Genomic DNA, 12,012 nt, shown 5'->3' on the forward strand with positions numbered 1-12,012 from the left:
CATCTCATCTGTAAATATTTTAACTTGTTTCTTGTAAAAAATGACAATTCCAACCAGGAACAGTGATGCATGCTTGTAATCCCATCATCTCTGGAGTTGAGGCAGGAGTATTTCCCAAATTGGAGGCCAGCCTCAGCAACTTAGTGAGATCCTGTCTCAGTAATAATAATAATAAAATAAAATTTTAAAATAAAAAGGGTTGGGGAATGTAGCAGAGTAGTGAAGTACCTCTGGGGTCAAACCTTAGTACCAAAAACTAGTAATAATTCTAAGCCAGGAGCAGCGGCACATGCCTATAATTCCAGAAAAAAGACTGGGAATGTAGCTCAGTGGTCAAGTGCCCCTGGGTTCAATTCCCAGTACCAAAAAAAAGGGGGAAGCCTGGCGGGGGGGTGGCGGGGACGACGCTGTGTTGTAGCCCAGTAGTAAAGCACATGCACAGCATGTGTGAGGTCCCTAGGTTCAATCCCCAGCACCAAAGAAAGGGAGGAGACTTTGTATAACACAATATCAGTAAAAGAGTAATTAGGAAAATTGCTTGGTATCATCAAATTTTCTGTCAGTCTTCAGTTTCCCACTGCAGTGTTACTTTTATAAAATGATTAATATCATAACTACCAGATTGCTATAAAATTTAAAAAATTTTTTATTTGTTCTAATTGGTTATACATGATAATAAAATGCATTTTGATATGTTGTACAGAAATGGAGCATATCATTCCTCTGGCTGTACATGCTATAAAATTTTTGAAGTATGCTAAATTTCTGAGCTTAACATATGACCAGTGACACATTTTTTGTGTTCTTTGTGTTGAGATCTGCCTGTTCACCTTTAACCAGGAACCTAAACTTGTGTTTAAATTTGGTTCCTTTTTATTTTTTATTTTTGTGATGTTAGGGGTCAAACATGGGGCCTTACACTTGGTAAACACTTATTGTACATTAAACTGCACCCGCAACTACTGGAAATAAAAGTTTTAGATAAGAAAAATTGCATGTTTGTTTCCTTTCTTTAGATTTGCCTTTTCTGCATAAAGTTATTTCTATGAAATATTACTGTGGCAGAGGTATTACCTTCCTTTCTTGCGGTCCATTCAATGCCACCTACATTAGTCTGTTTTCTCTTGCTAATAACCCAGTCCTGCAGACTGTGTAAGTTATAATGACAGGAGGCTTATTTTGACTTAAAGATAGATTCCTGGTCCAAGGTTGAGCAGCTAAATTATGACAACCTTCTTTTCCACTGAATCACAAGGTCGGCCCAGGATATCACATGGAAATAAACTGGCATCATGGATGTGTCCCCTTTTTTCTCTTTCTCTTTTATAAAGCCACAGTATTCATTCATGAAGGCCCCATTTCTAAACACTATGGTTGAATTAAGTTTATATACTCTGTTATCTGTTGGGTTTGGAGTTTGTATTTTATTTTGTTTTGGGTTGGTTTGTTTGTAGTGCTGGGAATCAAACCAAAGACCTTTGCACATACCATGCGTCCTGCCCCTGAGATACACCTCCAGCCCAATTTTCTCCACCCTCTTTTTTTTTTTTTTTTGGTACCCAGGATTGAACCTAGGGGCACTTAACCAATGAGCCACATCCTCGGCCCTTTTTATTTTTTGAGACAGGGTCTCACTAAGTTGCTAAAGCTGGCCTCACTCTTGTGATTCTCCTGCCTTAGCCTCCTAAGTAGCTGGGATTAAAGGTATACACCACTGTGCAAATTCTTTAAACACCTTTTATTTTGTAGTATTTAATAAAGATTATTTCACTTTAAAAAATATATATATATATATATACACACACACATACTTTGGAGCTTTTGTGACTTGAATCTTAAAAGGCAGTGTTCTTATAATTTATCTTACAATTCTTATTACTGGATCATTTTACACTGGCGTTATCTCTTAACACAATGGATAAATTGCCTTAAAATATTTAAAAGCAAAATGCATCCAGTTCCCTGTTACTGAGTTAGTATGATTTTCTTTTTGTGGTGCTTGGAATTGAATTCAGGGCCTTATGTGCATACTAGGAAAACTTTTTTTTTTTTTTTTAATTGAGTATGTTTTCAATTAAACATGTTTTCAGGTTGTCTTTCCCCCACCCCCTCTGTCTTTCCTTTCTCTTTCAATTTGGGCCTTGCTGTTGAGCCAGGGCCCAGGCTGGCCTCAAATAATCCTCATACCTCAGCCTTCTTGAGTAGCTAGAGGTTGGGACTTACAGCTGTACACCACTGTGCCTGATTTCAGGTCAACTTTTAGAAATTGATTTGTTGTTTTTGTGGATGTGGGTATGAATGTGTGTGTGTGTTGTTGAACCCCCAGCCTTGCACGTGCTAGGTAAACTCTACCACTAAGCTAATCCCTACCCAATTTCTTGGGACACTTTTAAGGCAACCAGATTTTATTTTCTTTAATGCCTTCAGCCTTTTGTTGAAGGACACACACACACACACACACTCACACTCTTGTGTGTGTTCTTTCTCTCTCATAAACGTATATGTATTAGGTAATGGTATTTAATCTCACTGACTAAATAGATCTTTCCCTGGTTTTTTTCCTGCCTTTGAATGCATTCAGAATAATTAGAAGTTTGTAATTGTTTTACTAAAACATTTAAATCTGTTTTTTATGTATCATTTGAAGGTTAGTGTATATTTTTCATTCTTATACTTGAACATTTCTGATGTTCAGTTTTGAGGTGTGCATTCAAAAGCTTTTAGAGTTTTATTTGTTTTTGGAAAATAGCCTTTACCTACAGATTTAATTGCTCTATTTTTTCAGGGTTACTTTGAAAGTTGCAACATACACAGAAACAGGATAGCAGGCTTTGAAGTAAAAGCCTATGCTAACCCTACGGTGGTTCGATGTGAAATTCACCATGGCCAGACTGGAGGAATATATGTCCATGAAAAAGGAAGAGGACAATTTATAGAGAATAAAATCTATGCAAACAACTTTGCAGGTGTATGGATTACCTCAAATAGTGACCCAACAATAAGGTATTTACATATAATTATGGATAGAAATTACATTTTCACTTCAGGGTTTGTCTTATAAAAAGTTAAGATAGCCACTCTGGATAGCAGTGTGGAAAATCCTCAGAAAACTTGGAATGGGCCCACCATTTGACCCAGTTATCCCACTTCTTAGTTTATATCCAAAGGACTTAAAATTAGCATACTAAGTAACTCAGCCACATCAGTGTTTATAGCCACTCAATTCACAATAGCTAGATTGTGGAACCAACCTAGATGCCCTTCAGCAGATGAATGGATAAAGAAACTGTGATATGTATACACAATGGAATATTATTCAGCCATAAAGAAGAATAATATGGCATTTGCCAGATAATGGATGGAATTGGAGAATATCAGGCTAAGTGAAATAGGCCAATCCCAAAAAAACAAAGACTGAATGTTTTCCCTGATAAGTGAATAATGATATATAATGGTGGCGGCGGGGAGAGTGAGAGAAGAATGGAGGAACTTTAGATTATGTAGAAAGAAATGAGAGGCAGACGGGGTATGAAAAATGGTGGAATGAGACAGACATCATTACCCTATGTACATGTATGATTACACAAATGGTATGAATCTACATCGTGTACAGCCATAGAAATGAAATGATGTACCCCATTTGTGTACAGTGAATCAAAATGCCGTCTGTAAAAAATAATTATTTTTAAAAAAGAAAAGATAAAGGCTTCATATAGAAATGGGAGTAGTTATTTATCATTTGGTTTTTGGCCTTCTGTTTGCTTTTATTAGTGACTTATGCCATACACAAAATCATTTTATAAATAATTGCAAATGCTGTAATTTTTATTTAAAATTCATCAAACTGCACTATTGAAGACTAAAGAACTGAGACCTTCCCTTGGAGCCTAAATTACTTTGTCTTTTTCCAAAGTCAAAAGCTAGAGTAACTTAGGAAACTAATTATCTGAAAGATTCTTAGAGAAACTAAACTAAGAATATCAAAAAGTCAAAACTGCAGGCTGGCACTTTACCTTATAGTTCCTACCCCCTCTGGTCACAATAAGAAAGGAAATAAATCTAGTCTTAAAGACATTGGCCAAGACTGGGTAGAACAGAGCCATTATAATTAAATCAAAAACCATGGATTATTTTTAATTATCAAATTTTATTTCCCACTGACTACAGGAAAATGGAGCTTAGGGCTTCTATCCTCTTAAATGTTTCTAGATCCACTAAAAGAAATTGAATGTTTTGAGGAGAATTATTAAGAATACTGTTTTGTGTCAGGGGCTGTAGCTTAGTGTTATCTAATAGCAATTGCCTGTGCCTAGCAAGTGCAAGGCCCTGGATTTGATCTCCCAGCACTGCAAAAAAAAAAAAAAAAAGGAAATGAATGCTATTTTTGTCTCACATAATGGGTAGCATTTCCAAAGTCTTAGGTAGTAGAAAGAACTAAAAGAATTTAGAAATCATCTAGTAAGAGTGTCTCAATGTTACAAATTAACAGAGCCCATAGAAGTTCAGTAATTTATCACATAACTGTAAGTAGTCTTAACAGTCGCATAAAATGGACTTTGTTAAAACATTCGGCCTTTGTTTCACATATTTACAGGGGGAATTCTATATTTAATGGAAATCAAGGAGGAGTTTACATCTTTGGTGATGGACGAGGCCTTATTGAAGGAAATGACATTTATGGTAAGCCTATGGTTTTGTTTTATAAAACTTACAGAATAGCCTGTCTTGATATTAGCAAAATAGATTATTTTGAAATCATCTAAGTGAGAGAACTGATCTAGTTTCTTTAAATTCTCAATAAAGATTATTCTGCAGTATTTACTAGCTTAACATATTCACTGGGTACCTACTATATACCAGGCACTATTCAGATAGTTGGGGAAAATATAATAAGACCCTAGTCTCATGGAGTATCTACAGTTTCCTTGGATTCACTCCATTACTTAACTGTAAGTTAATTCTGTGGTAGTTTAACACACTTTGAACTAACTAGAGAAGGAAAATGTTCCTCATTAAAGTTTTAGGAACTTTATTCAGCAAACAATTGTTAGATGTCTATATGTTTCTGGGCTTTCTGCTGACTTACCTGGATAAATACACAATGCTTATTTAAATGCCAGGCACTGTTTTGAGGACCTTACCTGAATAAAGTCATATAATATTCACATGAACCCTATGAGGTATATATTATTGAATGTCCCCACTTACTGATCAGGACACAGAGGCACAAAGAAATTAAATAACCTTCCCAAATTAAGTAAGTACACTTCCTGAGATTCTGTGCCTGCCAGCCTGACTCTAGAGTCTCTACTCTTAACCACTGTACTATACTGCCTACAACCCTTCTATTTGTGTTTATACTCTAGTTCCCTTAGTTTTTCTTCTCATGCCCACTGAAATTCTAATGTAAGATTTTTTTGCCAAGCACAGTGGTACATGCCTATAATCCCAGCAACTTGGGAAGCTAAGGCAGGAGGATCACAAATTCAAAGCCAGCCTCAGCAATTTGTCAATGCCCTAAGCAACTTTGTGAGACCCTGTCTCAATAAAAAAATAAAAAGGGATGGGGATGTAACTCAGTGGTTAAGTTTTCCTGGGTTCAATCCCTGGTACCAAGAAGAAGGGAAAAGGGAAAAAAAAAAAAAAATTTTGCTGCTACCTTACATAAAACATTTACCCGTATCCTACTAGGCTCAAAAGTATTGACATTGTAACTTTTATTTTTAAATAGGCAATGCATTAGCAGGAATTCAGATTAGGACAAACAGTTGTCCAATTGTTCGACATAATAAAATTCACGATGGTCAACATGGTGGAATTTATGTGGTAAGTTAATAAATTTAGTTGCATAAACTCATGCACAAAAACCATGGGACAAAGAAAAGGTCAGTAGGGTGCTACATCTAGCTAGTCAATATTTGGAATATAAATTTGTATCTGTCTTTGAATATTTAGACATGAAATAAAACTTTTTCTGTCATTGTATGAATGACTTCTCATTTTATACTGTATGTAAAGTTCTGTAAATTAGCTAAATTTTGGCATTTTTAAAAATTAGTCTTAATTACTGGCAGTATATACTAAACTTCACAACTGATCAGCAGTCTGTGAGATTGGGTAAACTGGAATTTTGGTAGCGTTATTGTGTGAGTCTCTGAAATTCTACAGAAGCATTAAAGAAAGTCATAATATCACTAGAAGTTCTGATTTTAAACTTGAATAATAAAAATGTCAATTTGTAATTTGAATTTGTTGAAACATAGTTGTCTTTTAAAATTTTGAAAGCTGTGTATCAGCATGTCTTCTGTCATTATGATTATCTGAACTGTTAACTGATTGAAGTAAGAAAATACAGGCAACATCAGAAAGGTCCTTTTGTTAGACCAGGTGTGACTTAATTTTTATTTACAGTTCTAGAGAATGGCTCATTTGTTAAACTTTGATAATATGAAGTTTGGAATAGCTGTTAACTTACTACTAAAATGAAAGGTCTAGTTTGTTACACATATCAAAATGAAGTAAGTTCTTTTGCTTAAAAAAAAAAATCGAATGTTTCCACTCTTACTTTGATAGATTTAAAGGTACAGAAACCACATAACAGTATAAAAATGTTGAAAGCTTAAACTCATGTAGAAGCTACATAATAAGAATGTTAATGGTTGCATGCATTTTTAGTATGCCTGAGGCCCTGGGTTCAATTCCTAGCACCAAAAAGGGGGGGGGGGGGGAGTCATTATCCAGCTATAAAAACAAAATTAAATTTTTTTTTTCTATCTATCTTTAAGGAAGGAACATAATGTAAAGCTACTACTTGCCTTATAGGAGGTATATATCGTAACTGGTCTAACTTTTATTTAGCATGAAAAAGGACAAGGTGTAATAGAAGAGAATGAAGTTTATAGTAATACTCTGGCTGGAGTCTGGGTGACAACTGGCAGCACTCCAGTACTGAGAAGAAACCGAATACACAGTGGCAAGCAGGTAGGATGAGCTTAGACTCTTGGATGGGAAATGTTGGTTTGTAATCCTTGTAACTTGGAAAAAAAAATTTTTTTTTTTAAATTTTAGGTTGGTGTTTATTTTTATGACAATGGACATGGAGTGCTAGAGGACAATGATATCTATAATCATATGTATTCAGGGGTTCAAATAAGGTAAATGTTTTCACATTTGACTTTCTTTTGGGAGGAAATTGGAAATATGTGTACTATGTAGAAGGAATTTCTTGTTTAGTGTGCAGTCTTTATCCCTGTATTGTGTTATACTCAATTTGGATTACCAGAATGTAGCTTTTCTTAGTCTAGGTGATGACAGGAACCAGTGATATATGCAGTAAGAACTTTTCCACTGTTATGCCATCCACTGTGTGTCACATCAGCTATTGTATATTATGCCCTGTATGGCATGCCATTGGTACTCAGTATAATGGGAACTTGTTTTTATACTATTTATGTAAAATTGTCTTTATAGCCAGAGACAGTTGCTTTCACTTGTAATTCCAGCTACGTGAGATGCTGATGCAGGAGGATCATAAGTTTGAGGCGAGTTCAGCAACTTAGCAAGATTGAGGCTCAATATAAAAACTAAAAGGGGTTGAAGATAGTTCGATGGTAAAGCATCTCTGGGTTCAATCCCCAATTCAAAAAAATAATAAGGTTTTTTACATTCTTCTTGTACATTTCTGGAACTCTAACATTCTTAATGATCCTTAATGATCATATAATTCAACCCTTCATTTTATGAGGGGAGAATATAATAGCAATATTTAAAAAGTCATTTAATATAACCCTCTCAGTTTAGTTTACATTTTTGAATGCTCCGTAGTGGTATAATCTATAGCAAAGTATTATAAGGTGTATTTTTGTGGAAGTACAGGATAAGCAAATTAAATTGACCATTTTCTTTACTGATAGACTTCTCGGAGCATCTTCAAGAACTCCAGTGTGTAGTTTATTCTTTTTTTCTTGGTACTGAGGATTGAACACAGGGGTGCTTAACCCCTGAGCCATATTCCCAGCCCTTTTTTATATTTTATTAGAGGGTCTCATTAGGGCCTTGCTAAATTTCTGCAACTTTGAACTCGCACTCCTGCTTCAGCATCCCAAGCTGTTGGGATTACAGGCATGTACCACTGCCCCTGGCTATTCTTACCTGATTAATGTGGCTCTCTCCAGTGATACCTCATAGAATATGGGAGTACAAGCAATTGATCAAGGTATTTGTCTTATCCATAGGACTGGAAGCAACCCCAAAATTAGACGCAACAAAATTTGGGGAGGACAGAATGGTGGAATTCTAGTTTATAATTCTGGTATGTTTGACCCATCATCTTTTTCTATTAATAGACTTCAGAAATATACCTTCCAAATAACATACTTAAAATTTTGCATTTATAGGCCTAGGCTGTATAGAAGACAATGAAATATTTGACAATGCAATGGCCGGAGTCTGGATTAAGACAGATAGTAATCCTACACTAAGAAGAAATAAAATCCATGACGGAAGAGATGGTGGCATCTGTATATTTAATGGGGGTCGAGGTATTGTTGTTAATTTTGCACTAGTGAAAAACCCAGTTTTCCCTTATTCTTCTATATCTTTAATGATCAGTGACATTGCTAACTAATGTAATTGAATGATTAAGTCTTTCTCCTTATCAATACCTGATAAAGATGGTTTAGATAGAACCCAGAGTTAAAGGAGACGAATGTTTGCAATACTTCCTCTTGTAGCCACCTTGACTCTGCCAGTTGTGAGGAAGACTTTAAGAGAACTGAATTTATATCCTTACTCTGAATCTTTTATTATTCAGAATAGTGATATAGTAAAGTTATAGAAACAGGTATGAGGGAAATTGGTATGTCTAAATACGTATTGCTTTTGTAACTTCTGTTTGGACGATGGAGTTAACAAAGCCAAAGTGTGTCTGATTTGATATCCAGAAAGTTTGGCTCACTTTGCATTGAAGCAGAAGTTCCCCAGTGCCTGCCCCTTGCAAATACATGCTGTTCTTGGACATTGTGGGAGCATGCTGAATGCAAATTTATCGCTGTTACTGAAATGTCAGTAACCCAAAAATTGTACGTTGTTTCATGTGGAAGAACAGCTAAACATACCAAGACTTAGTGAACAAAATTTGCTATAGGCAAGCAGTGATGATCCCATTATTGACATAGATTCTCATGGAGTTTAGAATCCAATAATTCAATAAAGTGACATATCTTTAATAGGAGTCTTTCTTTACAAGATTATAGTGAGGACACAAAATACAGAAAGGTTGGTTGGTTGCAAGGTGTTGAGAAAAACTTTGTGTAGTAAGATCACTTGAACTGTCTCTGGTAAACTGGAGGTGGGGGTGGAGCATTTTTTCTACAAATACTGATTGAACACTCCTGAACCAACCACTGTGACAGAAATGGTGAATACAAAGGACTGCATCCATAAAATTTTAGAGTGACACATTATAAACAAAGTCTAAAGAAAAGTGGTTTAGTTAAATCCAGAGGTACTCAAAGTTGAGGCTGAAGAGGCAAAGCCCAAACCACGAGTTTCTCTATGTGCAGTAAGTCTGGACTTTGTCTTGGTAATAGCACTTGAGAAGGCAGTAACTGAAGGATGCAAGATTAGAAGCAGGGACTTGGAATAAGCCTAGGCAAGAAATGAGAACCTGAACTAAATTGATAGTGTCAGGGGTGAGAAAAAATAATTTTGTAAGCTGAAAGAGCTTTAAATGTGATTGGAAACTTCAGCAGATGAGAACAGAATTAAAGGAAACTGACCAGGGGATGAATATCGTAGTAAAGAACAAAAGTAAGGGCTTGCCTAACTAAAACATAAAACAGAAGGCACGAAGTTTCTAGAAACATTTCAAATTAACTTTTAATTCAGCACTACTGGAAATCAACTTACATACCAGGCACTGGGGATGAAGTGGTGAATAAACTTAGACATGATCCCTACTGTCAGAACTTTCATTTTTAGCCAATTTTGGTTAAATTTTACCTTATGTGCCCGAGTTACTAAAAACCTTTGACTGAGAATTCCTGTATATAGTGCTAATAAGAAACTAAAAGAAACCCTAAATACCACCAGAGAGGCTATTAAAGTTTGTTATATGCATTAGCCTTTATCTAAGGAAATATTTTATTATAGGTCTCCTTGAAGAAAATGATATTTTCAGGAATGCTCAAGCAGGTGTTCTCATCAGCACTAATAGTCATCCAGTCTTAAGGAAAAACAGAATATTTGATGGATTTGCTGCAGGTTTGTATTTTCTTTTGTTACCTGTAGCTTCTTTATAGTTCTATAGTGTCTTATATTTTTTAGTATTTTCTATGTAGTTATCAAATAATGTGCAATGTATGCACTCAGGTAACTGAATGCCTACGCATCACTTAGGAAATCTAGTGTAAGTTCTGAATTCTTCCATTGTGTCACACTTATTTAGGAGTACAAAAATTCAAGGTCTCTCCACACTTAAAAAAAAAAAAAAAAATGTATGATGCATGGAGTAGACCTACAAACTTTGCCAGTGAAAGTTCCTTTAGTTAACCATGTAGCTGTTTTCCTCTTCAGTATGTAAACTAGCTACCTACACGTATTTATGGGCCCTATTTCCTTCTAGTTTGCAAAAAAATTTAAAAACATGATTAATTTGATATAGCTCAGAGTGCTTGCCTAGCATGTGCAAGGCCTGGGGTTCAGTTCCTTCTGTACCACACACACAAAGAGCTGGATAGTTAACTGTCACCAAGCAGTAAAGTGAATGTTACTATCAGTGATCCAAATTAAAATGTTTGCATTTTATCCTTTAGACAGTACTAAGTGATGATGTATCCACTTATTTATAAATTCTACTTTAGGTATTGAAATTACAAATCATGCAACTGCAACATTAGAAGGCAATCAGATTTTTAACAACCGATTTGGAGGCTTATTTTTAGCATCTGGTGTTAATGTGACAATGAAAGGTATGTTGGAGTCTGTTATGTCTATGATGTCATATAAAGATGATCAAAAGCCTTTATTTAACTTCATTTCTTGTCCCTCTCAAGTTAGCAACAACTTAAGAGAACTATTTGAAAGAAACAAAGCTTTATTTAGACTTGGACTGAGTTGGAATATTTTGCACAAGGAACCCATTTTTAGGCAACTTTCTAATTACATCATGACTAGCTTTGTTTAAAGCTGTTGAAAATAGTTACTCTTCTATTAGAATAATTCTGTAACCTTTAGATTTCTTAATCCTCTAGATTTTTACTCTTTTCTTCTTTTATTACAGATAACAAAATAATGAACAATCAAGACGCCATAGAAAAGGCTGTTAGTAGAGGCCAGTGTTTATATAAAATATCAAGTTATACCAGCTATCCAATGCATGATTTCTACAGGTATATTTCTAAGTTATTTGTGAATCAGAAAAGGGGAGGATAGTAATTTCCTTTTAAAGTTGGCAGTGCCTAGATTTTTGGCTTTGCCAGTGGAAAGAGGATATAACTGAATTTTTGTCCACATTGAATTCTATAATCAAAGACTATAAAACAGGAAAAATGCAGTACTATAGGAACTGATGTCTTTTTCTAAGAGTTTGATGAAGTGATAGATTCCAGTGACTGAGCAAGTTGACTCACCTTTCCCCAAAATTAATTCAGCCCAGAAAGACTTGTTGATGGGAGTTGTCTATTTTAACTGCCACATTTTACAACTTAAAGTCATTCTTTCTTCTGAGAAAACAGGAAAATCACCTCCTTTGAAGTTCTTTTTTCAGAACTAATCTGACCTACAGCCACAAAATTTTTTGACCCTCTTAAAATGACACCCCCCCCCCCGCAATGTTTTGTATTAATGCCATGTTGAAGGAGAATAATGTAAGGTTTTGCTTTTTAGATGTCACACTTGTAACACCACAGATCGAAATGCCATATGTGTGAACTGCATTAAGAAGTGCCATCAGGGACATGATGTAGAATTTATTAGACATGATAGGTACGTAGCACACTTATTGCTATGTTA

The 12,012-nt window shown here is 35.2% G+C and overlaps 1 protein-coding gene across 2 annotated transcripts in view; it reads left to right on the forward strand.

Moving 5' to 3' along the window:
• Window positions 1-12,012, forward strand: part of FBXO11 (F-box protein 11) — an 86,641-nt gene that overhangs the window by 73,194 nt on the left and 1,435 nt on the right. For both annotated transcript variants that reach the window (XM_079111619.1, XM_079111618.1), the window contains exons 12-22: window positions 2,786-3,003; window positions 4,595-4,680; window positions 5,732-5,826; window positions 6,859-6,981; window positions 7,069-7,154; window positions 8,235-8,311; window positions 8,397-8,540; window positions 10,153-10,263; window positions 10,863-10,970; window positions 11,282-11,390; window positions 11,887-11,985. In XM_079111619.1, coding sequence (XP_078967745.1) covers window positions 2,786-3,003; window positions 4,595-4,680; window positions 5,732-5,826; window positions 6,859-6,981; window positions 7,069-7,154; window positions 8,235-8,311; window positions 8,397-8,540; window positions 10,153-10,263; window positions 10,863-10,970; window positions 11,282-11,390; window positions 11,887-11,985 — 1,256 coding nt within the window. The remainder of the gene's footprint in view (window positions 1-2,785; window positions 3,004-4,594; window positions 4,681-5,731; window positions 5,827-6,858; window positions 6,982-7,068; window positions 7,155-8,234; window positions 8,312-8,396; window positions 8,541-10,152; window positions 10,264-10,862; window positions 10,971-11,281; window positions 11,391-11,886; window positions 11,986-12,012) is intronic.

This window comes from Sciurus vulgaris, assembly GCF_902686455.1.
Source record: "Sciurus vulgaris genome assembly, chromosome: 14".
Classification (NCBI taxonomy): domain Eukaryota; kingdom Metazoa; phylum Chordata; class Mammalia; order Rodentia; family Sciuridae; genus Sciurus; species Sciurus vulgaris.